This window comes from Ambystoma mexicanum, chromosome 1p, assembly GCF_040938575.1.
Source record: "Ambystoma mexicanum isolate Mex_15411 chromosome 1p, UKY_AmexF1_1, whole genome shotgun sequence".
In the NCBI taxonomy this organism is placed as follows: domain Eukaryota; kingdom Metazoa; phylum Chordata; class Amphibia; order Caudata; family Ambystomatidae; genus Ambystoma; species Ambystoma mexicanum.
The window spans coordinates 1,302,497,252-1,302,521,228 of NC_090921.1; the positions used below are offsets into that span (position 1 = coordinate 1,302,497,252).

Sequence of the window (23,977 nt, forward strand, 5' to 3'; positions counted from 1 at the left end):
GCTTCCGGCGGTTGCAAGGATTAAATTCAAGACCCTCTGCATCATCCACAAGGCATTCTGGGGCCTGGGACATTGCTACTTTGAAATCTCTCTGTCCTTCTGTCCTCTAGCTCCAACTCTCTGCAGATCAGACATTTTTCCAAGCAAAGAGTGGGGGCTAGATCTCTCATCGGCATGAGCCTCCCTCTGGAACGGCCTCCATGCCCCTTACTGGCTTGAGCCGAATCTCCTTAAGTTTCTGGAAGCTTCTCAAGACCTTCCTTTTCTCCTCATTCCCTCTCCCCTCCCCTGCTGGCCTCCTCCTGCAGCTACGACTGGATGCCTGTGTCCCTTATGAGTCCCTCCGGGGTCAGGCCCTCCTTTGTCCAGTCTTTCCTTCTCGCCCCTTCCTTCCAGCACTTACCCTTGGGCACCCTTCCCTTACTAGCCTTCCAAAGCTGATCCTCCCCCCTCCTCACCATTGACCCCTAGCTCTGGCTCCCTCCTGGTACTTGCCCTCCTGGGCACCCCTTAGCACTTGCTCAGTCCCTCCACCACTTATCCCTCCTTCACCCTCTCCCTATCCCATCCCTTGTCCTTACCTGCCCTCTGTCCCATCACTTCTTGATACTGCATGTGTATGCTCTGAATGTCACAAGGCCTAGTAGGAACGTTATTGTTGTTTCTCCTTTGTTTCCCCCCCACCCCTTTTTTGTCTTGTGGTGCCTAGAAACACTTTCTGCTGTATAGGCACCATACAAATGTTCAATAAATAAATACATTAAATAAATAAGTAGAAAATGAAAAAGCATAAATCAATTGGACAGGGTTTCAGGTGTTGAGAAAGTGGAGCCTTGTAGTCCTGCTATGCCTGTTTAGTTTCTAGAAACGCCCGCATGACCACCGTGATGAATGCACCTGATTTGTCCAATCATAAATTGGGTAGAGTTTCAATCTCGGTCAACAGGAACAATTTGCAGCAGTATAGAAGCACAACACACAGTTAATATAACACGTGGATATATCTGGGTTCTGCGGCAAGCTCACATGCTGTAATCTAGGGGATGGAACTGGGGAGACCATCAGATATGGGTACCAATACTTAATGCCATAAAGATGGCCCCACGGGCTGCATGGGGGCGGATATCCACCTCCCGGGCCCACCCTTAGCTTTATTTGCAGGGCTGCCCCTTTCCCCAGGTGCACATTATTTACATAGAGAATTGGCAGCATCTGGTAGATCAAGTACAGCAGCAGATGTAATAACCTGGCCACAGTGCCACTCGCATAAGATCCGGCAGACAGTTTCACATGAAGGAACAAACAAATCTGGCCAGGTTTTTGAATGTCATAAAAAAACACAACTGCAAATCCAGTATTATCTAAAGTGCAGGAAGCAGTGGTCACAACAGACAGATTAACTCAATAGTCCGAAAACAGGCAATAACAGTGCGGGTGCTTTTGTCTTTTAGTTCCCATCATTACAGCATCTAACACTCTTACCTGTTTTGCTTAAGTTATCCAATGTTTATTAAGTGAATCTGCTGGTGATTTGTATTATAGAGTGTTGTGTGATAATACTGCCTATTAGAATCACTTTCTGCTGTGTTCATAAGGCCTAAAATAAATTACTTTATTTTTTATAACTGACTGTCTGAATGGAATTATTTTGAGCCATACTGTGTAGACATATTGAGGGTCCCTGACTGCTCTTACACTCTCCTGAGACTAAGCCTTGGCCGCTCTCCACTCTACCTTGATTTGGTTTTGGCTTTGGCTAACCTCCCAGAGCTCCCTCTTCATCATAACTAGGGTAGCCTCCTAAAATCTGTCCACCAGGCCAGATTCTAGAAATCCATTTTAGCAGAAGGGACCATCAATGCATTAACCATCTATGGGATTTATTGACTATCACTTTTAAAGAAAGGCACTTTTCTCCTCTGCCTCTATTGAATCATATACAACACCACCATTAAAACTAACACTATCGTTCTTCCATACTCATGGGAAGAGATGTCACATAATGCTGTTTATATCATAAAATGGCCTTGTAGAATTTTGTACGTCGGAGGAATATCGAGACAAGCCATGGATCGCATTAAAGAATATACATTTGATTTCAGACGAGAGAATATGAAATTGCCAGTTAGAAAGTATTACACTATAGCACAATTTTAGGTTTTTAGTAGTGCAGCAACCTCCAAGTGGACAGGATAAGAACACTCATTTACTGTGAAGGGAAATTTACAGGTGTTTTAACCCTCAGAGATGTAATCGACAGAATGACTTTACTTGCATTTTGAGGGTTTTATCATTGGTAAGTGTATTTGTATTAATTAGGATATGCTGGGTAGTTGGACCACATGGGCCAGTGGAACTATGGAAAAGGAAAAAAACAGAAAGATATTGTGGCAATAAGCCACAAGACTGCGGGCCAATACCGCCCCAGGTAATGCCCCCGGGGCCGTAGTTACAGCTTAACGAAGCTCCAGGGGCATTACCGTGGGCGGTATTGGCCCGCAGTCGAGGGGCTTATTGCCATTAGTACCCCGGCCCGTTAGACTTAATTGCTTTTTTTTCTGTTCCGAAACATGTTTCGGAACAGAAAAAAAACACAAAAAAAGGCAAAAAAAATGGCCACCGGGAAAGGGAAAACGTAGTCTGTTTTCCCTTTCCATGGCGGCCATCAGGAGCGGGCTTGCTGGGAACACTCTGTTCCCAGCCTGTCCGCTCCCGAGAAAAGAAGGAAGGAAGACATTTTTTTAAAAAACGTACCGCGGTCTCCGGCAAGGGACGATGGAAGCATCCAGCCGTGTGGAGGCTTGGAGCGGGATGCCCCCGCTCCGAGTCTCCACACGGCTGGAGGTTTCCATCGTCCCCCGCCGGAGACTGCGGGATAGAAGGTAAGTGGGGTGGGGTGGGAGGAGTGAGGAGGGAGAAGGAAAGGGGAAACAAAAAAAATGTCTTACCTGAGTCCCCGGCGGGGGACGAGGGAATCCTCCAGCCAAGGGGAGGCTCGGACCGGGGATTGTCCCGTTTCAAGCCTCCTCATTGGCTGAGGGGCTGCCACGCCCCTCGCAGGGAACAGAGTAGCCGGCACGCACGACGTAAAAGGAAATACCGTGTGGTATGGCTCGCAAATGAGCCAATCACCACGCTGTATTCCCGTTGCGCCGCGCGTGCCGGGTACTAATGTTAAGTATTGAAACATTAAAAGGAGATTGTGCAGTTTGGCCTGCCATTTTTAATTGATCAGATGAATGAAGTTTTAGATTTCAGTTGGAGTTTGAGGGTACATCTAGCTTTCTGAATTAAAAACTTTATTTTTTAATGAAAACTCAAAGTGTGGTTAAATTATTATTTTTCTCCGACTTTAAAATTCTATAGTGTTTTTTGTCGTGTACCACATGAAAAAGGGAATTGTTAAGTAAAAGCCCACTTTTTGATGTATTGTAAGCACCCTGAACATTTTGCTTATTTTCTGTGATGCTATGACCATTTATGCCAAGTGAGTCCCTTCCAGGTCTCATTGGGGACACAGCCCTGTAATGTATGTGCCCTTTGGGGACCCTAGTTTCCCCAGACAAATAATCTTGCGCAGCGAGTGTGCGATGGTTCTGATTGGTGGAAGTGTAACCTTATGTCTTGGCAGAAACATGTTTGTCCATTATACCTCACAGTGAGCCTTTATTGCTCTCTGAAGGAGCCCTAAAATGTAACCTATAGGTTGCTTCAATGCAATAACCATTCTTTTTTGCCCTTTGTGAATGTGGCAACTGGGAAAGAACATATAGGGTTATTCCTGTGCGAGCCCTAGCCAGGAGCTCACAACGGGCTTGCGATTGTTGTGCATGTGAAAGCCTTGGGTTAGGGGGATATCCGACATTCCTCTGGAATCCACATCCCGAGAGTCTGCATGTGCAAATGCCCATGTGCAAATGCCTGCAAAGGTTTGTATATGGCAACCAGCAGTGATTGGAGGGCTGCCAAAAGTTGGAATGGTGCATCAGTGTCTGCTTGGAGGCTGGGGATACCCCAAGATTCCCATTTAGGGATACAAGCTGACTTTTGGCACCCGTACTTCATCAAACACTGGGATTCGATCCCCAGGCAATGGGATGGAGGACTCACTTGAAGAGGGTGACTGAAACTCTGCACTAGCATTTCCTGAACCTCCAAAAACCTAATGACTAAGCCCTACCTCGCCTGTGACAAGAAGGAACTCTGTATGGAGCGCTTTCTTTTGATCTAGCAGGACCAGTCAGAGCTGTACCTATGCTACTCCTTGGCTTGCCTCACCTGTCAGAAAAGCAATGTAACCCACAGAGGCCGACTTGGTTGTCACTGCTGCTTTACACTTTTCTTTATGCCTGCACTGTCAGGCAGCATGCTGATACCATTCCTATGCTGCGGCTGCGGGGGGCATCCAGTGACCTTCCTGCAGCTCTTTTGTGACCTCTGAACATGTGTAGGGTCACCATTGTATTTTCATCACCAAAAGGCTAATATGGCAAATTTTCCTCATGTATCATGCATGAAGGACCGCGACTCCTCTGCCTGCTGACGTCAGAGCCCCACTCTGTAATCTGCAGGTTGTCGTTGTGGCGAGTCCTCTTCAATGACTGGACTTATTCACAGGGAGGTCCTCTCATGCTTTTCTTGATCTTCTTGCACCTCTCCCAGCTCAGGAGGCTCTGTGTACTGTGAGGAACCTGAGGGCGTCCTCACTTCTTTTCCCCCTGTATCCTCCTCTCGGGTGGCCAGGGAAAGGCCATCGCTTTTGGATCCTGACCCTCGAGGTGGATATTCAAGGGAGGATCACCTGGGTGGAATTAACTTGGGGAGTGGGGAGAGGACATCCTTAGGTGAGACATGGTATACCCATTCCCTTTCCAGAATAAACCCTCTATCCCTTAAGCCTTTGTAGGCTACTGTAAGCCCTTTCTTTTCTTCCCTCTAAAATGCCCCCCAGAAACAACGCCTCAACAATGGGACGAGGAAGAAACCATCTAGGAAGAAACATTCTAATTTGGGTGAGACAAACACATATCAGCTCTGTATTGTTAATATAGACACAAATCAGTCTGGTACCAAGAAGAGGAGGAGACAACACAGAGTAATACACACATCCTTTATTCGTTCAGACCTCCCCAAATACTACTCTGGTACTGAGACGAAGAATTGGGCTATGGAGGCATACATGAGGAACAGCCAGTTACGTCCACCTAATGGGTTTTCGCCCCATAGCCATGCAATTGGACTTAATGACCCTCACCTGAGGTCAATTAACACTTCTAATGGATATAGAAATCTCAAGCAGGAGAGAGAGAGACGCTGATGCCGAGGCGGCAGCAAGAGGGTCTGGAAGTCTTGCTATCCTCCTTTCCAGGTATACACAGCAGGAACTGTGGTACGCCCGAGGGCCCCAGCCACCGCGGGAAAACAGCAGGGCGAGCAGTGCTCTCTGTGGCTGCCACGAAGGAGGCAGAGCTTGTGGAAGGCGGAAAGCCAAACGAGGAGTGAAAGAAACAGAAGGTAGCTGCCATGTGCAACCAGTGAGTGGAATGAAGGGAAACACTCATACCGGCGCACTCCAGGAACTTGAAACAAGTATTTTTTAATACTGAACAAATTAAAAGACATTATACGCACTTTTGAATGCCGCCCACAGCAAAAGCAAGTTTTGAGCACTTGTGAATGGAGTAAGAGAAATGTGGAGCATGTAGCAGATAACACAGAATGTTTTGCTTGAGACACAAGTAGTGGCAAAGCCAAGAGAATACCAAGAAGGGTATGAGATGAGAGACCAAGTATTGGGCAAAGCTAAAAGAGTTCAAGCAACTACAAGTTAAGAGGAAACCTGTACTGGCAAAAGCCAGAGGTATGCAGAAACGTGTAAAAAAGTGCATAGTGGACAGCCAAGCCATGGTACAGTGTTAGAAGAGTGTGACAGTGATGAAAGAACCAAGCTTCACTGTCAAAGGAAGGCAGTGGCCAATGGTAATGGGTGGACCATGTTGACCGGCAACTGTACCTAGACTGAATGCCCCCTTGTAAGGAAAAGCCAATGAAAGTATCCATAAAGAAGCTTGTGTTTTGCAACAGCCGCTTATGTGATTTTGAAGTTAAGAAACAGAACTGCTCATGTGAATCAGTGACAGTACTGATGTCAAAAGAGCTGGGATGTGTCCAAGGAATTGTGTTGTTTTGAACTGATGTCAAAGAGAGATGGGAAGGGGAAGGGATCCCTGATACCTTGTGAACGGCTTTGAACTTGTGGAAGAGGAAGCTGATTACAAGCCAAGTGCTGGAAGAAGCTCAGAACTTTATTCTGAACGATATTCATTATTATGATGCTGACCTCTCTACACATTGTATACAGTTAGTTGTGAGGGCAAGTGTAGGATTTGGACACAGAAAGACATTTGATTTGAACTTCCTGACACAGACTATCTTTAGTTTTCTTTAGGGAGGTAGACCCCACCTTATAATAGGGCAGGTTAATCCTTGCTCCATGCTGCCTTTAAAGTTAATATAAATATTGAGAACCAATCTTGAACCTGTTATCTGTGTCAACTTCACAGTACACTCTACCCTTCTCCCATAGACTAACGGTGTGGATTGCTCAACCAAACAGAATTAAGCTCTATCCTAAAGAGAGCAACCTTTGTATTGCGGCTGGGGTGATCTAATTCTACAGAGGCATGTGAGTCTTAGCAAACATCCTATTGGGCTTTTGAGGACTGCTGGACATTTTATGGGCTTTTAGGGTGATGTTTCTGAATGTTTTCTATGTCTTTAAGTATATTTCTTACTTGCATATTATAGATATTTTCTTTGCCCACATTTTCAGTAAAGAATGTATTTATATACATGTATTATAAGGCCTTCTCCCTTTTAAGACAAGTAGGTTGACCGATCTGGAACCTAGAAAAAGAGCCTAAGAAAAATCTTCCGAACAGAAATGTTTTCATGAGATGCTGTTTCATCACACATTTATGGTCATAACTGACAACGGAGGCAGTGGTTCTACTGCTGTGAATATGTTTGTCTTTATTAATACAAATATGTAATAAGAAAACATTTTAATACAGGTTTTCTAAAAAGAAATGTGTGTGGAACACAGTAGCAATATGAGTGCAAGATTAATGAAGTGTGGACAAGTTTCAGATATTGGTCCATTGGTCACGTCAGACATTGGGCCTCATTACAAGTTTGTCGGTCTGGAAACAAGGGTGCCGGTAAACTTTCTGGCACCGTTGTTTCCGGAACGGCAAACTTCGTGTTTGCCTGCCGGGCCCGCTGCGCCCAACAGGTCTGACACTGCGCAGCGGCCACGGTAGGCAGACTACACAGAAACGCCGGCACAGTTAGCAATGGGGCCAGCGCTTCCGAGTCCCTACTCCCATAGAGTCATATGGGACTCTATGGGAATAGGGACTACATTTTACCAGTGCCTTACTTCCCGGTCACCGGACTAGAACCGGCAGGGTTACCGCCGGACTCGTAATGAGGGCCAATTTGTTCCTTCAAAATCCATGACTCTGAACTATGCTGCCATTTTTGCTGAGATCCAAAATCATTTTCATTTGATCTGATGTGTGGGAGCATATCTTCTTTTCAATTTCTTGGAACAACATTGGGAGCTCATACTTTAGGCCTTATTGTGAATATGGTGAAAATGGTAAAATCATGTGGGATTTTGAATAGGACTTGTTCTTTTTTGAATGCCACCCGATTATGATATGGGATTGCATGGGAAGGCATACACAGCTAACTGCCTACAAGGCAGTTGTTGGCGAGCCCAGCACGCAGGAAAAACATTTTTGCGAGTGCTGTGACTTTGCAAAGTCATAAAACCTGCTCCCAAAGGGAAACCAGACATCAGTGTTGCCAGTACAGAAGACCAACCGACAAACACTACCCAGCAAACTGGTAGCGCCTTGACCTAAGTTCTTCACCAAAGTGGGAAATGAGAAAGACTACCAGGGGTATGCATTGGCTATACGCTATTCTTGCTCATTGGATTCTGGGACAAATCCTCCAATCTCACGAGACCTGGTCACATCTTTAGTACCTATGTGGACATTTAACCTGCAGGGCCGGAAAAGTAAACCCTAAGGATACTTACAGTTTCTGCTCAGGCAGCTGAGACTTAAACCACCCAACTAAATGTATGATAAGGCCCAGTGAGAACTGCATATTTAAAGCAGAGGAAGACAAGTGGGACAAAGAAAGTTGGTCACAATATAGCACACCTCTCATCATGAGGGTTTGTCAAGCTACGGTCTGTGAACAAAATACCAATGGGCTGAAGCCCTACATGACTCTGCAATATAGTATACTAGAGTCACTAGGTTTGTGAGGAATGCCACTGCCAGCAACTAAGAGAAGTTTGGCTATTGCCACAAGAAACACCCAGATAAATGAGCTGTAGGATAAGATAAGTTATATTCCGTCACAATGGCTTGGGATGGGAACACTATAGGAAGTAAAAGAACCGTTGCTTTTGGAGCATTTTAAATCTTTCTTGCTTACCAGTTTGCAGTGTGCAAATGTGTCGCTTATACCAACCCTCCTTGGATATAGCCACTCAAACAGCTATCATGATCCTACAGCCACAGCAGTGGAAGCTGACAGGACTGTTAAACTGTGGTCGGGAGACATCCCTCATTACCGCCTTCCACTCAACGAGAACGAGATCAAGGAACTACCACTCTTTTCCAAAGTTAGCTCCAGCATCTTCTGCGAAACTCAACTCACACTGAGGCCTTTAACCCATCCACCCGATCACAAGAAGCTATTGGCCTTAGTAGCCGACCACATATATACTGTGTAGCACACACTGCCAGGAAATCCCCTTCCTACTCTTTCCCTGTGTCAATGGATGCAGTCTGTGTGTCAGCATTGAAAGCTGCTAGGAAAGATTTCCTTTTTGCTGCTTTCCTCCCATATACTTTATTTATTTTATTTCTTTATTGGGTATTTATAATGCACCTATTCTGCAAAATGGTGTTTCAAGGCGCTACAAGACAAAGGGGTAGGGGGTACAGGGATGAAGAATAACAAAAACCGTCCCTACTAGGCCTTTTGTCCTTGTGCAAGTTCAGTAACAAGAAGTGCAAGGACAGGGCTGGATCGGGCTCAGTAGGGGTGTAGGGCATGCCAGGCTAGTACATGGGTGAGGGAGCTAGGGCAAGTGTAGTGTTGGGCGTTAGGGGGATCAGGGGAGAACAAAGTGCTTGGGTAGACTGAGTGAGGAGGGCATGGTGCCCTGTAAGACTCGGAAAGCAACAGGCAGCCAGTCAGTGTGGCAGAGGGGGAACATTAGCAGGGGAGGGGGAGAGGGAAGGAAGAAGAGAAAAGGAGGGTCTTGAGAAGCTTCCAGAATTTAAGGAGATCTGGCTCAAGCCTGACGGGGGCAGGGAGGTCATTTCAGAGGAAGACTCCTGCAGAAGAGAGAGATCTACCTCCGCTCTCTGCTTGGAAAAGCGTGTGATCTGCAGAGAGTTGGCGCTAGCAGACTGAAGAGCTCTAGCAAGGAGGGAGAGAGAGTTGGAGGTAGCTGTGTCCCAGGCCCCAGAAAGCCTTGTGGATGGTGCAGAGGTTCTTGAACTTGATCCTTGCAGCAACCGGGAGCCAGTGAAGAGATTTCAGGGCGGCGAGTTGCAGTCCCTGGGCTTAAGGACAAGGATTTGTCTCGCTGTCCTATTCTGGATTAGTTGAAGGGGGCAAAGGGAGGATTTTGGCACATTGAGGAAGAGGCTGTTGCAGCAGTCCAGCCTAGACAGGACCAGTTTCTGGGGGAAGGTGAGGAAAGGGAGAATACCTCTGAGGAGGTGCAGTTGAAAGTAGGCCTTCTTGGCAAGGTCCGCGATGTGAGGAGAGAAGGAGAGAGAGGAGTCAAAGATGACACCAAGGTTTTTTGCCTCAGAAGAGGTTGAGGGGACCCACGGCGGGCAGCCACAGAGTAGGAGGGAAGGAGGGAGCAGCGGTCCCTATGAGAAGGATCTGTTAGGAGTAGAGACTTACCCCAACGCTCCCGGTTCATCTCACAAGCTCCAGATGCTCAAACCCATTTGTGCACTTCGTTCTCGCTGCATCAAATCCACAGAAGCGCCTTACAGCGTTACCGTCTCCCATGGCGATTGAAGGATGCCAGCCGGCGTTCGTGATTGCGATGCCGTAATACATGTCAGGTGATGTGTTACACGCTTTTAGATCCATTCCTTCAATCCGTGACTAACGTGCCAAACCCTGCATAAAACGCTGGTTATTCCAATTATCCTTGTTCGTGCTAAAGTCGTAACCCTTGACCAGAACCTGCGCATCCAAAGCCATCTCATTCAGGTATTTAGGTCTGTAAGTAGTTAGCTCTCAGCCTGGATCATTCTTTAGAGTTCTACATCAGGAGTCATTCCTATTGGGTAAGCTTACCTCCACCTTGTGTCTCCTTCCTTGTACTGTGTATTGCCAGTAGACCTGTGTCTAATCACTGTTCATCGTGTCTTCCCACTACAACTCCTGATTAATTTCATGTTGAAGGGGGTGTGTCAAGTAGCACTCCTGCCCTGGTCCATGAGCCCTCTAGAGTTTACCTCAATCTGAGGATGTTGTTAATTAGGGTACACAGCAGCATAGCATCTGGACTCCCAAGATTCTTTGTGTACTTCACGCCACTCTGGCAGAGCTGACAGGATCTCAGTCTTACTGGCATTAAGGCAGAGATCGTTATCAGAACACCATGCCTGAAGAGCAGTCAGACAGTCAGGAATGAGAGAGGAAGAAGAGGAGGCAGTGGAGTGAAGCTTGAAGGAGAGCTGCATTTTGCATGCGTAACACTGGAAATGAGAAGGTAGAGACCAGATGGGCTAGAGGGGCAAGGTAGATGTTGAAGAGCCACGGCAAGAGGATCGAGCCCTGAGGGATGCTGCAAGTGGAGAGTGTGATGGGGAGAGAAAAGGGCCCAATTGAACCTGGGAAGGTCAGTCAGAGAGGAAGGAGGCCAACCAGTCCAGTGCCAGGTTTGTGATGCCAAGGTTATCACAGAGCCGATTTATAAGAGTGGCATAATTGACCGTATCAAAGGCAGAGGAAAGGTCAAGAAGGATGAGAGCAGAAGGAGAGTTGGAATCGAGATTTGAGAGCAAGTCTTCACGGGTGTTCAGGAGTGCAGTTTCCGTGCCTCTGGCTGCTCTGAAGCCAGACTGGTGGTCGTGGAGACAACCAACAGATTCAATGTGCTGGATCAGCTGAGAGATGACCAGCTTCTCCAAGAGTTTGCCCAGGAAAGGGGTAATGGAGACAGGGTGGTAGTTAGCCAGGCAGGAGGGGTCGGCAGAAGGCTTTTTGAGTAGAGGGTGCACAAGGGAGTACTTGAGAGGTAAGGGGGAGGAGCCAGTGGCAAAGGAGTGATTGCAGAAGTCAGCCAAGGCTGGAGCAAGATATGCAATGTTGTCCTTGATAGTTCTACGGGTGCAGGGGAGCACCTGTTTGGAGGAGATTTTCCTAGGGAGATCCTGTCTAAAGATCTCATCCAGTGGTATGGGCGAGAAAGAGGAGAGTGGGGCCAAGGGAGGCATGAGAGTGGGTAAGGGAGACCGGAGGGGTGACATGGAGAGTGAGGACAGCATGTCCTGAGTTGTGGTTATGAAGTGAGAGGTCAGTGCAGTGCAGAGGGTCAGGGGTGGCAGAGGGGAGGAGGAAACTGCAGTAAGATTGGTGAGCTCCTTGCAGATTTTGAACAGTTTAGCCGTGTTGGTAGTAGCCCCAGAGATGCAGGTTTGTATATATGCCTTCTTGGATATAGGCCGCCTTCTTCAAGCGGATGGAGAGTATGTATTGCCTTTGGAGCAGGCAGCAGTCCAGTGTGTCAGAGGCTGTGCTTGAGGCCTGCCACTTCCGCTCAGCAACTCTGACTTCTATGGGACACCCGTTCTGTTTGCTTTTCCAATGCTGACCTGAATTCTTGGAGGTAAGTAAATCCTTAGGCTTTACTTCCCTTGATTTTATTCTCATTCTTTTGAGAAATCTGATCAGCCCATTAAACTTTTAGTACTGGGAGACTGTCTCGCTTAGTGGATTTCTTGTATTTTTAAAGCTACACACATCACCCTACAGTCAAGTGTGGTTAGGAACTTTGTATCCTTACAACTTTTCTTTTTGTAACTTTGTGGTTGCTAATGCAATGTGTCCCAAATGGGCTGGTGGCAACAGATATTCTTCTACTCTGTTTTTGACTTTTTACTGATGGACCTTTGCATTTTACCACATAATGCCATAAAGAGTATAATGTACTCTAAAATGGGGGGACCATGAGAATGCCCTTTCCCAAGTAAAGTGGCACCTGTGTGTGTGTATGGAGGGTGTGGGGGGCTGAGACTGTCAGGTGCCACTCTACATCCAGGTCACATGGTGTCAGTTGGTGGGCAGACTGTGTGGCTAGTGGCTATCCATGTTTGGATAGCCACTGACAGTTTGGTGCAGATCCTTGCCATTAGTGGCTGTGAGCAAGCTTCCAGCACAAATCATGGATAAAAGGAGGACTCCTGCAAACAGTTGAGAGATCATTTTTGGAGCCTAGACCGCTACGAAGAAGTGCAGCATGCTGAAGGCCCAAGCAGAACTGTTGCAGCTGACCAACATCACCTCCGCCAAGTCCTGATGAAGCTCTGTTCCTCTGTCCTGATCTCTTCAACTCCTGGACCAGTGGGAATGATCTGGCTCAACCCCTGCTTGAGTCTTCAGAAGTGTCCTCGGACAACCCAGTGGACTGACTAGCACTCTCCTGGGCATCCTCACTGTAGCCGCTGCCATTCTCGGTGCACCCTTGTAAGTTGGTGGATCTTCGACTTGTGATACAGATGCCTGCGTCTATATTTTCAGCCTTCTAGTCCTAACGCAATCCGTGCAGGGCCTACTCCTTTGTTTGCCCGTTGAAGATCGCCTGTCACCACCTGATCATGGAAACCCCTGTTGCAACCCATCTACTTTGCCTCCTGGATGTCTCCTGATGTCGCTTGCTCCGCAGAAGTCTTCTTACTTTCTTTGCAACAGTGTGCAACTGGACAGTGCCTGGAACCGCGACCGACGAAACATAATCCTGCATCCAAAACCTACCTCTGCACCCACAACCCCTATACCCCTATCTACTGGACAAAGCACAGAAGGACGTGTCCCCAATGGAATCCGGAACTTCTGAAGTGGTCTCTGGAGTAATCAAAGTTAGGGGGGTAAGTTGGCATACCTGCCCCGCCACCCTCCATAGGGTGAGATGGGCATACAATCCTGTACATATCTTGCTCTTGCCCGACTCAGATCTTGGATCCCCTACTAATCCTTCCTTAGTGTAGTTGGACTGAGAGAGCTACTTAAGTGTTTCTATTGTGTTTTCTGAATCTGATTACATACATGTATTACACTGGCATTGAATCAAATATGTTTCTATTTTCTCACAAGAGTGAATGTATGTATGTATTTTATAGTAGCTGTGTGACAATACTTACGTAAAGGTTTCATTGCTTAGTGTGCATTTTATATACCATATCATTATTGTCTATTTTTGTACTTCTCTGTCTAACTAGAAATATTAGAGCGCCCTGTGTGTGTGTCATTGTAGCCCTAGACCACTCTCACACCCCTCCTGAGTCTAAGCCTCGCCGCTCTGCTCCCTACCTTGATTGGGTTTAGCTAGCCTTCAGTGACATTCCTGTTCACCATAATAGGTTGGCCTCCCAGAATCCACCCCAGGGTTGATTTCAGAAACCCATTTTAACAAAGAGCAAAGAAGAAAAATTATGTCTTTCCTCGAGAAGCCCCCCGGAAAGGGTTTTAACAATGGGTTTGAATACGCAAAAAGGCACCTCCCGCAAAGTCCCAGGGTCACTCCCTGGTCATGTGACAGCATCTTTTTATGTAATTCTAGCAATATTCTGCATCCCTTTAAGGGACCTGGGGATATGCAGATAAGCACCAGGACATCAGGGTGTCCACGGAACAACTGCTAGGGAGTGGTGTGCCACGTAAATGCACTTAAATGACCACCAAAAATGTCTCGTGCAGCATGAAGCTTTATGCAGACCCCCCTTTAATCAACCACCATTCGTACCTCCTAAGGGACATGTCCATGTCTATAGCCACACACATCCCGCCCATTACCTGCAAAGACCGCTGTGCCTACAGCCATATACATACATGCCAACATTTTGCAGCACCTCGGAGGGAGATTGTTCTGCAGAAAGCGGGAGAATTGAATTCTCCCATTTGGATTGCATTGGGATGCAAATTATTTTAGGCTCGAGAAAGTAAAAACAGCAACGTTTTTTATTAAAAAATCATGAGTCTCCCACTTAAATTATAAGGGTTGGCATGTCTGCATTCATATGCAGATCACTGCCAAGCTGGGCTTTTTGACTGTTTGGGAAACCAAAGTCATTGCAACATCTCACTGTGATATTTCGCAGGTGATGGATAGGCATTGTTTTATTTCAATAGACTGCTTGGGAATTTGGATATAAAACCAGTGCTGGAAATAGACAAGATTTACTGGGGGAACTCACCCCCCCTCCACCCTTCACATGCAGGCGAGGAGGTAGTATGTGAGGGTGGCGATTTCTGGTTGTGTGGGAGGGATTGAGGGTCATAGCTAGGTGCTGAATAATGTGGCTGGCCTTAATATAGGATGCTGGCTGCTTTGCATAAAAATAAAAAGCATTTTGCGAACATACGTTCACCAATTTATTAAACATGTTTGTAATAGTAATCCAAACGAACATGCAATGAATACTTGGTATGGTGCTCATTTCATCTGTCTGAATAGTTGCCATGACAGTAAAATGTGTGCAAAGCATGAGACATATGTACAGCTTTAGACCATTTTATTGCTTGTGTTTGGGCTGTCCTAGTGAGCAAAGGAACTTTCTGAGGCTATTTGTCAATGTTGCATATCGCACATGCATGTAGAGTCCAGATTCAATGCAGATTTCAATTTCCAACACACAGCATTAAGGAGATTTGGGGGTCAGAAAATGTCCTCTACTTTTTGGGCTTTGGGTATGCATGGAATAGCGCTCCAGCAAAAGGATTTTTGCAGGAGCGCACCTCCCCTGTATAAAACCCATTCCCAACTTGGGTTTTATATACCAACCCTCAAGCAGTCTACTGAAAAGAAACACCAATCCAGCCCCTGCGAGATAGCAGAGTTTTGTTATCTTCACTTATATAGCGCAAGATCGTCCGAAGGCATCATGGCTCTGAAGAGGGAAAACTAACCAGTCAGGAAAAAAGCAACAGAGTAGAGCGCTAGAAAAGGGTGGTCTTAAGCGCTCGTCTAAAAGCAAAGTGGTTGGGAATTTTCCTCATTCCAAAGGGGAGATCATTCCAGAGGTTGGCCACGGCTATGGAAAAAGCCCTATCACCAACCCTAGTACGGTGATATCTTGGAACAAGCAGATCTGCAGTAGAGGAGCGTAGGTCTCGCTCAGGAAGATAGCGAGAGAATTTAGCCTGCAGAAATTCGGCCCCTTGACCGTGGATAGCCCAGTGAACTATGCACAAGGCCTTGAAGCAGATACGCTGGCAGACCGGCAGCCAATGAAGTGAGCGCAGCACCGGAGTGATGTGAGCTCCATATGGGGTAACCGTAGCCAGTCTAGCCGCCAGATTCTGTATACGTTGTAGCCGCTGAGTCAAGCCAATGGGCTGCGACAAATACAGTGAGTTACAGTAATCCAAGCGAGAAATAACTAGTGCTGCGACTACCAGAGGGCGCAAAGGTTCGGGTATCATAGGCAGAACCTTCTTCAGAACCCTGAGTTGGTAGTGGCCTGCTTGGCATACAGCCGTGACTTGATTTGACATGGAGAGGGAGGCAGAGAGAATAACACCTAGGTTTTTTACCTTGCTAACTGGGCTGGGGAGGGGACCCAGAGAGGCGGGCCAGAAAGCAGTGGCCCATAATGAGGGATCTGGGGGACATCCTACCACCAACACCTCAGTCTTGTCGCCGTTGAGCTTCAGCCAGTTATGGTCCATCCAGTCACCAACGGCGCTCAAACAGTCACAAAGGCACGACGACACCTCTACTCGGTCCTGATCTAAACGGATCAAGATTTGGGTGTCGTCGGCGTAAGAGTAATAGCTGAGGCCGTGGGCATACCAGTGCCCAGATGTAAATGTTGAACAAGATCGGGGACAGGGAAGAACCTTGAGGGACACCACAGGTGAGGAGACAGGGCGTAGAAAGGAACGGAGGCATGGCGGAACGGAGAGTGAGTTGTTACACTGGCTTGGCTGAATTGGTGTTGTTTTATTTCAATAGACTGCTTGGATTTGTGTCATTTTATAGACTTGGAATTGGGATATAAAACCCATTCCCAACTTCCCAATAACCAAACAGTCTATTGCTAGTGCAAGATAGCACAGTGCAAGATAGCACAGTGCAATGTTGCACTAGCTTGTCATCAGCAGGGCTCAATCCCCTGTAGGTAGAAGTACAAAAAAACGTACAGAGCGTCGTCATGAACTGGAACACTCGCCATACCCTTTAGTTCCCGCTTTGCCGCAGAATGCATCGTTGCATTGCTCACTTCCAAGGGGCGCCGGCAGAACGTCCTCATGAGTCATGACATCGGTCCTGACATCATTTGGACGTTCGGCTGCTGCTGCCTCGAAGAGCATTGTAAAATGCAATTATTGGCCAGCTGGCGCCCAGGCTAAATATGCAGCAGCAGTTTGCATTGCAGAGAGGGCACAAGGGGTGGGGCACAGGATTCCATAGTAACCCCCCAGGCCCTACCCTGGCGACGCCGCTGACTACACCATGTCACTGTTTTTTTGCTTGTATTGAAGAGTTATCTTCCAGTCATTGTACCAGCCACAGATTTTTGACTGCTATTTTTTTGCAGAAGAATAGTGAGATCCTTGCATCATCATCTGCATAATGTGCTAGTTGTGTGTTCCAATGGTCATTGGGGATATCGCTTGCGAATTCGTTAAGCAACCAGGAGCCTAGAATTGGAACCTGTGGCCCTCCCACAGCGACATGATGAGTTGTTGATCGTTCTTCTCACAGGGTTAGATTGAATGTTCTTTCTGCTATGTTGCTTGCAGTTTGGACTTGGTTTTTTTAAATCTTGCAGAAGAGTACTGGGTGCCAGATCTTGTAAAAAGCTTCAGACATGCATAGGAAGAGTACTCCATTTGTATTGTTGAACCTTGCTACCTTGCTGACAAACTCCTTTATAAAAAATAAAACAACTAAGAAAGATCCATATCTGGCTCTGGGGATCACTCGGAGGGTTCCTCTGAGGGTTGGTGGCTCTCCGTGCTAGTGGATGATGGGTCCTGGGGTGAAAATTAGGAAGATCGTGTGTCCCCTTTCCTTTGGTCCCCACCGCTTGGCTGGGGACAGTCACACTATTAGCCCCAAAGCACCACTAGTTACCCTCTCCCCAATAACTGTATCTGCTGTGCTTCACAGGGAATACCGCAGCCCCAGGAATGAAGCCGTGCCCTTTAAGGGAAATCCGTCTACATGTCCTAGTCTCACAAACATTCACATGCCAGTACAGAGGTGACGCAGTGAGCAACCACAGTCCTCTTTTTCACCAGCACCTTTGGAGTCATAGACCGCCAGTGAGATTCCACCCATCCAAACATAGCAAACATATTACCACATATTCCTGATCTACCTCAATGCTCTCCCACAGCGCCACCTGCACCTACTGCCGGCACGTTCTTTTCTCATTTTCCTTTTGGCCGCCACAGACCCAGGTCTGATTACCACAGGTATGGACCTAGTGCAGTCCAGACCAGCCTCGGCACTGGGAGACCACAATGGGGATTTGCAGGAGCAGCAAAAAGTAGACTTTACTTTTTATGTAAAACCTGCTGTGTTCCTTTAGTTGCTTTCTTTTGCATATTTAATCAGGGACAGGTTTACATAAAGATGATCTATCAGCCCCAGTAGTGTGCCTTGTCTCGATCAAGAGTTTCCTATGCTCTACTACCTCATGATCCCACCACCAGTTTGCGTGCCACATTTCTTGGCAGGAGTTTATGGGCCCAGTTGGCCCGTTCCACAGAAAATTACATATATTGCATGGTATTACAGCACCTTGATATTAGCAAGTACATGTGTATCTTAGCCATAGGCCAAGTGGCCAAAAAAATGTAATCTTTCCCAGCTCTCCTAGCCATGCATCAGCAACAGACTGGTGGAATGAAGACAGAAATGTACACCAACACACATGCGCACATTGTCCATTGGCCCTCCCATTTCCGCTCCTTCCACCTCCTAGCCCCCCCCAGCACTGGAACTCCTTACCTCTCTCAATCTGCTCTGTTCCTACCTTCTCCTCATTCCGCACATCCCTTAAATCTCTCCTTCTCCATCCCCCGCCATGAAACCCTTCCCCCTTCTTTCTCCCCCTCCTTCCTTGATCTTTTCCCCATGATCATCTCCCTCCCCTCGCCCCATCCACCCCATTCTCACCCTTCTACCCCCTTACGTTTTCCCTCCTCCTCACCCCTCCCTCTCCCTCTCAGTTCTACTGCACTACTCTCCCTCTTCCCTTCAGTTTAATTGCTCTACTTACTGTTTTGTTGGTTCTGATTCATGATTGTAAATTGCTTCTTCTGTTATAATGTTATATGTATCTAGTTAAAATGTACAGCGTTTTGGAGTAAAGCGCTATATAAACATAATAAATACAAATACAAATGAGTACCCTTATAGGCAAATTAAATTGTAGACACATGTGCAGTTATAGAACGTGGTCAAAGGAGACCTACAGGAATACATAGAAGTGGGCAAAAGCATTAAAGGAAATGGCTATGTGCACTCATAGCTGGAATGTGCAGGTAAAGACGCATATTCAGACAATCATATGAGCATGCACTGCCAATGTCTGCTCGGCCGTCCTCACCCCATTTCCCCTGAAACCATGTGTCTCATATGTTCTCTTGTGACCTGTTATATTCTTTCCTACTTGCTCATTTATCCTGTTCCCACCTCCACTGCTTTCTCACCTATTGCAGGTTCTCAACAGTCATGCAACAGTTATGACCTGTCACACATATTCACCTGACTGTGGCATTCTCGTGCCTCTTGGGTTCTCGTGTCTCGAGCATTCTTGGGCCTCCTGCATTGCCCTCTCTCCCGCCCGCGCTCTCACCTCTTGTGCATTCGTATTACGCCACTTCTACTGAGTTCTTATTTCGCCTGCATTCTCATGAATTCCCGAGGTTTGCGCCTGTACTCTGTTGTCATGTCTCCTGTGTCTTCTCTCTGCCTCATGTATACTCAGGTGATTATCTGCACGGATGGAAAAGCAAACACTGATCTGGGGAATTTGGAGGATTGCACGGAAGACATTATGCGACAGTATGCCAAACTCTTCTACACAGACCTAGCTGAGTTTGCTATGAAGCACAGGTAATGGGATTTTATACAACAGAATGTGTGATGGTTTCAGGCTTTTCACTCCAACACCCTAATTCCTTAGTGTTCCGTTTTGTTAGGAGATTTGCAGGTACACCCATCTGCTTCTACCCATATTCTTTGCAGTCAGGGACGTCCATTCACCAAAACAGGAGCAGCATAAGGGACATCAGCATTTAATGACATCACATAAAATGTGATGATCTTTGACACTGATGACACATACAAGTTTAAGATTAACAAAATAACACAGTTACTACTGCAGGGAGAAGGCTAGTTTCATTACCAACCCTATTTCAACTCACATTCTGCCTTCAGGTGTTCAGGTGTGCCAGGCTACACCAAAGTACACCAAATTAGCGCCCGCATCAGCCAGGGTACCGCCTTCTTTTCACTTCACCATCATCTGACTAATCACTGCCATTTTAAGCCAGCAATAGCGTCTGTGTAGATATATCTATGTTTTACATTTAAATTATAAGCTCCCATCAGAATGATAAGACTAATCTCAGGTCCCTGTATACAATCACACACACCCCCCAATTTTGTGAAGTCAACAGGCAGTTGTGTGAAAACTTGAATTTATTTAAAAGAAATAAAGTCAAATCTGAACAAATAGGGTCTCCCGCATTATACCAAGAAAATCACCACAGTGTTATAGGCACAAGTACAATTGGTCAGCAAAGCGAAATTGTACCTGCAAAAATGAATTTCTTTATTCCACATACAATCATTAATTTCCATAATCAATTCTATGTATGTACTATAGACACCAGGCATTCTAAATACACTCCTATTACTTGAGTGTCTCTCACAATACTTAACTTCACCAAAACTTTTCAACAAGAGGCCTAAAATTGCTTTTTAAATACAACAAAATACAGTATTTATGTTTCGCATTACATACACCGTTTATAGAATGAGAGTACCCTTCTACATTAAATGTGGTGCAGGTGATACTTACATGTGTGGGCAATCTTCTCGGAATATGTGTGTGCAATCTTAAATGAATTTGTGTGCCTACAGCTTTCAATATATATCTGTGTGTGCCGTTTTCAATCTACTCTTATGCATTCACATTCAAATCTATATGTTTTGGACTGGCGATGTAATATTCTCCAGTGAAAAATACAAAGTCAAAGCACGCCTGCCCTGTGACATCAAACATAAATCTACTTGTACATTTCAGGATAAAGGATTGAATAATTTTACACTTGCATGATTTTCTGTGGATAAAATTAATTTCCTGGGCTACTTTCTGTGGTGCAAGAGTTTATTTAATGACTAGGCTCTGAGAAACCAGAAGGTGTCTCACCCGCTTCTCCCTGTGGATCTCTCTCTCTCTTTCTCTCTCTCTCTCTCTCTCTCTCTCTCAGGTGGCCAGTGCATGTCCATCGCCTTTGGATCCAGACCATGGGGGTGGACCAGTGTGGGAGGATCACCTGGGTGAGGGGTCTTTGGGGATTGGGGGTGGGACCCTGGAACGCGAGATGCGTTATCCCTTCTCTCGGGAGGATAGCTTAGGGGCAACGTGCTCGCCTTGGAAGTAAGACGATGTGGAGCAACACAGGTTCGATCCCCGGGTCTGCGCTTAGAAACCTCTGGGTATTAAGTGCAATATAAATAGCCTATCATATCATATACCTCCCCCTGTAACACCTTTACCCCATCCTACCAGGTAGGATATGTGGAATTTTACCCCCATCCCCTTTCCGTTCACAAACTCGTCCACACGGACAGCGTGCTCTTGGAGAAAACAGACTCACACCCAAGCAGTGTACCTGACATGTCCCGCTACTATGGTCAGGCGAAGTCAGGCAATTACTGACAATCACTCACACCTGACTTCCATTAAACTTCCCCACACGGATAAAAGGCTGAGCATGAGAGCACACCCTGAGCGAGGCAAAGCACACGAAGGAACAGCAGTTTTGAGTCGGCAGCTGAACGAGAGGTGAAAGATGGCAAACCAAGAAGAGTTTGTAAGGAGGTAAATACCCTTGACCTTTTCAGCAAGAAACCATTACTTTCAGGAAACCTTCGAGTCAGAAAGCGTAAGATCAGGAAACCAGACTGAAGAATCCTGCATTTTGTGTCAGAGATAGCAGAGTCCCTTCCGCGTAGCTGACCAAGGCGGGGAGGAGCAGCAGCTGCCGTGGTCTGGATCTTCGCTTCAAGAACAAAGAAGCACCAGAGAGGTCAACACAACTGGTGAGCTGGGGAGACCGCTGCAAGACCAGTCTGTGTTGAAGTCAAGGTTGCAAGTGGCAACATTGCATAATGAGCGCTGGTACAAACATTGTTAAACGCGTTTGATGAAAGATGCGAGTAAAGCTAAACAGCTAATGGATGTTTGAACTTGAGAAGGAAAGATATGATACCGTTGACAGAGTGGACCGGCACTGTGAATGTGCTCAATCGAAGGTCTCTTTAAGGTATCCTGCCAAGAAGTGGTAGAAAGGACAGTAGAAGATTGATTAGAACATCAAAGTTGTCCTGCGACGGTTAAAGCAAAACCGATCGCACATTCGAAAGTCTTCGATTTTTATACCAAGAGGAAACCGTAGAAAGTGCATGGTCCGAGCCCGAACAAGGGAGACCAAATGTGAATATTGTGCAGAAGGGTCTCAGAAGTCTAGGCGGAGAACACAGGGCAGAGGCTATGTCTCCTTGTATGCAAGTAGATTTAAGGGAGATTCCAGAGACAATGGTAGAAAATAACAGATTAAAGGTACATACCCAGCTGTTAGTTGAAACAGGAATTCATAGGAACTGCAGGAGCAGGCTGTAAACAAAGAGACAGAGAAAAGGCAAAGACAAGAAAGTACACTGGGCAACACGGATTGATCAGAAATAAGGGTGTACTGGAATATGATAAGGGGTCTCCAGGGGTTAAGTAAAGGCCTTGGGATAGGTACCAGCAGATTACTCTTAACAACAGTCATACAGCAACTTCATGACTTGGGCGTGCCGAGGAAACTGTTATACTCAGTGCAAGGGTAAAACTGAAAGACCATATACTGAGGCAGGTACGACTTCAACGGACTACATAAAGGCATGAAGGCAATAGAAGTCTTCCCTTATCTGATCTGAACGGAGACCACCCCAGGGTCACACTGTAAAACGGATTCAAGTGGAGACACCACAGTGGACCAAGACGTATACAAATAGAAAGCAGTGTTGAAAGAAATAACCAGGTACAGGACAGGATAGTATATCAGAAGTTGGAACAGGCAGGAAGCAAGGCAAGGAGCCCAGAGGAACAGGGCAGAAGGCAGAGGAGTGTGGCAAGGCTGCCAGGCAGGGAAGCCCAGAGGAGAAGGGCAGAAGACAGCGGAGTGCTGCAAAGCCATCAGGCGGGAGCCCAGAGGAGCAGGGCGGAAGGCAGCGGAGTGCGGCAAACCCGTCGGTGGAAGCCCAGAGAAGCAGGGCGGAAGGCAGCGGAGTGCGGCAAAGCTGTCAGGTGGGAGCCCAGAGGAGCAGGGCGGAAGGCAGCAGAGTGTGGCCGAGCCATCAGGTGGGAGCCCAGAGGAGCAGGGCGGAAGACAGCGGAGTGCGGCAGAGCCGTCAGGTGGGAGCCCAGGGGAGCAGGCCGGGAGGCAGTGGAGTGCGTCAGAGCCGTCAGGTGGGAGCCCAGAGGAGCACGGCGGAAGGCAACGGAGTGTGGCAGAGCCGCCAGGTGGGAGCCCACAGGAGCAGGGCAGAAGGCTGCAGCAGACTGGAGAGGGAGCTGCAAGCATCAACAGCAACAGGAATCAAAAGGCCAAAAGAGGATTTCCAGGAAAGGTCAAAAACTGGTAACAGGAGCACCAGCACAAACTCCCGGTGGAAGCAGTTGACTGACAACTGCTTCTGTTCAAAGTGAGCTTATAAAGCCCCTCCCAGCCAGCAGGCCAGCAGGGTGGAGCTGATTGTAGACTCTGGTAGCTGTGTTCAATTAAGCCCAGCCAATGCTTCAGTAGCCTACAGCAGTAGCAGCAGTGGTTTCTAATCAAGTGCTCTCTAGCTCTCTGCAGCCTAGCCTGCAGTAGCTTGGAACAGGTGAATGCAATCAGGCCCTCTGCAGCTCTTAGTAGCTTGCTGCAAACAAATGTATTTAATATGCCTCCTCCAGCCCTCTGCCTTTTGGACAGCATACATGTCCCAGAATGCATCTGCTGGTTTAATCCAAAATCCGGAATGGAACATGCAATTAGATTAGTCCAAAACTGCAGTGGTAAAACAAGGAAATAATGGAAGAGGCGCATGTAGCGGTGCTGGGTGGCAGGCGAGCAGGATCGTGACAAAGGGATCCGAGCCCAAACGAGGGAGGTCCATGATCCGAGCCCAAATGAGGGAGATCCATGGTCTGAGCCTGAACGAGGGAGACCAAGTGTAAACATTGTGGTAAAAATGGTTTCCATGCCTGAAGGAGGGAGACCCATGATGAACACTGGAAGCGATAACTTGTGAATGTGAAGATCCTGATAAGAGTCCAACTTTGATATTTGTTTGTTACGACAGGCTATCTGCAGTAAGAGACTGTTATTGGGAAATAGGTTTTGGCAGAAGGCCCTG

At 46.9% G+C, this 23,977-nt stretch overlaps 1 protein-coding gene across 9 annotated transcripts in view; it reads left to right on the plus strand.

The window, feature by feature from the left end:
* Positions 1 to 23,977, plus strand: part of LOC138453236 (circularly permutated Ras protein 1-like) — a 332,082-nt gene that overhangs the window by 262,986 nt on the left and 45,119 nt on the right. For all 9 annotated transcript variants that reach the window (XM_069605933.1, XM_069605940.1, XM_069605959.1 and 6 more), the window contains one exon: positions 19,287 to 19,414. In XM_069605933.1, coding sequence (XP_069462034.1) covers positions 19,287 to 19,414 — 128 coding nt within the window. The remainder of the gene's footprint in view (positions 1 to 19,286; positions 19,415 to 23,977) is intronic.